Raw genomic sequence first — 2,957 nt, 5'->3', positions numbered from 1 at the left:
CTCTTCCTCTCTCCAACCCCCCCCCGTGTTATTTTCTTTCAATCCCTCCCATGAGACCCTCACTCCCACTCAAACTCACAGCCTTTTTATTATTGTCACATGCATATGCATAAATGTACAAATAGAATCTCTTGACTCCAGTTAATGTTGCTTATATGTATATGATGTCGGGGTTGGCCGCTTGATATCAGATAACCAATTGGGGGTAGGTCCCAAATCTTAAAACCAGATTAGTAACAGTTGTTTGTATTACAAAGCCATCACTTTATATTTGCTACAGCTCTATTATTTATTTGATCAAAAGTGAATTTATACACGTTTCTCTAAGAAATGACATCCACAAAAAAAAAAGCTCATAATGTTTTTGCTCTCTGTCATTATACCAACCACCCACTTTGGCAAGCTTTTGTCCAATTCCAATTAAATTGTATAGGATACATAAAAATTGCTATGGAGGGGGGGAGGCAGAAAACTTGAGCACACCTGCCTTCTGCAGAAAGTTGGCATCAGTCCTTTCGACACCCTCCTCCCCTCCCAGGGAAGCCTGAGAGGAGCCCATTTGTCCTCAGCAACAGGTCAGCTCTGTTGCTAAGTGTTTGTGACACGGGGAAAGTAAGCCAATCACAGAGGTGCCCTGGCAGTGTGACTGTGACACGCCATTATAAGTAGGGCAAGGGCTCCCTTTCTGCAACCCTTTTCCTCTCCATTCCTAACTGACCACGAGGACAACATCTACAATGGCCAAGTCCATCATCAAAAGATACCACTATGTCAAAAGACGCCTAAGAGGAGCCTCCAGGAAGCAGTCACGCCATTCCAGCATCAACTTTGGCCAAAGAAATTACTCTCTCTACATAAACAGGGTCCTGAAGGAAGTTGTCCCCAAGAGAGGCCTGTCGTCGCACACTTTGGATGTTATGAACATCCTGATCAATGACATGTTTGAACGCATTGCCACGGAAGCCTGCCATCTGATGTACCTCAGAAAGCGCTGTACCCTCACCCCAGAAGATATCCAAAAGGCGGTGTGTCTGCTGCTGCCGAAGAAGCTGGCTAGGTTTGCAGTGACTTTTGGAAGTGAGGCAGTGCACAGATTTGTCCACTCCTAAGCTCCATGTGCAAGCCTCACCGGAACTTGGGGAAAGTAAACCGAACTCCGATCACCTCAGCGTTCGATTCACTCTTGGTTATTGTTGTGTTTTACACGTGTGGGTGTTTTGCCTGGTGCCTAAGGAGGCCAGAAGAGGCCATTGGGTCCCCTGGAACTGGAGTTACAGGTAGTTGGAGCCTCCATGTGGGTGCTGGGACTCTAACCCAGTTCCTCTGGAAGAGCAGTCACTGCTCTTAACTGCGAGCCTTCTCCAGTCCCCATGCTTCCATGAACTTCCACCCAATTTATTGACTTTCTTTTTTGTTGTTGTTGTTTTTGTTTTTTGAAACTCACTACATAGTTCTGGCTGACCTGAAATTTGCTTTGTAGACCAGTGCCATCATGCTTGGTCACTTTTCTGGGTATAAAATCTTTATAAAGGCTCTGAAGCTTTTCCTAATTCCATTTCCCTACCTGCTATCCTGAGAACACCCCACGCCACCCCACCCATTCCTTTGACCTTCTCTGTCCTCTAATGTCTGTATCTCTTAACCACTGGGCCATCTCTCCAGCCCTGTCTGTATCTCTAAGACAGCGCTTTCATTCTGTTTGTGTGGAAAGGACAGGCTCACATCACACATCACGTCACACTCTTTAAATTGTTTCTAAAGTTCCTACCTGCTGATGAATGTAGCTCTGGATTGCTTACACTCCTGTCTTAGCTGGGACTCATACTGTGATCACACCACACTTCATTGTATGCCTTCTCTTGACAGAGGTCAAAAATGCATCTCTTTTTCACTAAGAGCAGCCACAAGAGAGTTGTCATGGTAGCAGAAACAGAGTATTTGGTACATGATCATACCCTACTTGTATTAGTTTATTTAATCCCACAAAACCCTGTGAAGATTAAGTAATTATCCCCAGCCCCTGGAGGATGAAAATGAAGCACTGCCTGAGATCACCCTTGGAAGTAGAAGGACACCAGATCTGTCAGGGAGGCTAGACCATAGAGTGTGTACTCTCATACAAGAACTCTTCTAGGAAAATGCCTTGACAGCAGGATTCTTGAGACACTGGTGGCTTGTAGTCAGCCTTTCTGGGTGTTGCCAGGTTGTCTTCCAAAGAATTTGTTTGTAACAGACAACAGGAATTTGATTTTTTTTTTCTGGGTTAAGATACACACAAATTTCCATAAGAGAAAAAAAAGTCACTTGTTCCATGTCTCTTCGGGGGTTGGAACTAAAGCCTTTCTAAAGTCTTTCCCTGTTTCTTGGCCATGATCCATTCTCTGTTTCTCCTGGGTCCATTTGCTTCTGAATCTAACTTGTCGGACTTTCTGAAAACTCACCTGAGTAGGCTCTATTCACCTAGTCTAGACAGAGTGATGGGCACCTTAAAGCTTCAGTGACCTTCATCAGGTGTCCACATCTACCTAGGATCTAGCCCAACAAACTCACAGCTCAATGACTGATGGGAAAGGCCCTGAGGTCTAAGAGGGTCAGCAAACGACAACTTCTGGACCAACTCTGGCCACAAAGAATATCACAGTTCTTTTTTTATTTCTATACAGCGCCACAGCCCTAAGTGAGGCTTCTACATTTATGCACAGATGTTTAAGAAAAAAACGAAAACCACAGGAAAACAGGAAAAATATTCAACAGGCCTAATGTGGCCCACAAAGGCCTACAAATTAATAACGTAGTCAACAGTTGGCCACATTTGTGATGGCAGAGCCTGGAGATCACAATGCAGCTGTCTATTTTTATTCTTATCTTTACTTACTGTACTTTTCTATGTTTAGATGCACAAGCACCTCCCTTCCTGTTACAAATGTCTGCAAGGTTCAATATAGTAGTGCCCTGTT

General features: G+C 44.3%; 1 protein-coding gene across 1 annotated transcript; it reads left to right on the top strand.

Moving 5' to 3' along the window:
- The first annotated feature begins 737 nt into the window (after positions 1 to 737).
- On the top strand, positions 738 to 1,123 carry LOC127221037 (histone H2B variant L1). Its single transcript, XM_051182931.1, has one exon. The coding sequence runs from the start codon at positions 738 to 740 to the stop codon at positions 1,107 to 1,109; it is 372 nt and encodes a 123-aa protein (XP_051038888.1). The 3' UTR covers positions 1,110 to 1,123.
- The last annotated feature ends 1,834 nt before the right edge of the window (positions 1,124 to 2,957 follow it).

This window comes from Phodopus roborovskii, unplaced genomic scaffold, assembly GCF_943737965.1.
Source record: "Phodopus roborovskii unplaced genomic scaffold, PHOROB, whole genome shotgun sequence".
Classification (NCBI taxonomy): Eukaryota; Metazoa; Chordata; class Mammalia; order Rodentia; family Cricetidae; genus Phodopus; species Phodopus roborovskii.
The sequence above is the reverse complement of the archived record's forward strand: the minus strand, read 5'-3'. Positions and strand labels throughout refer to the sequence as shown.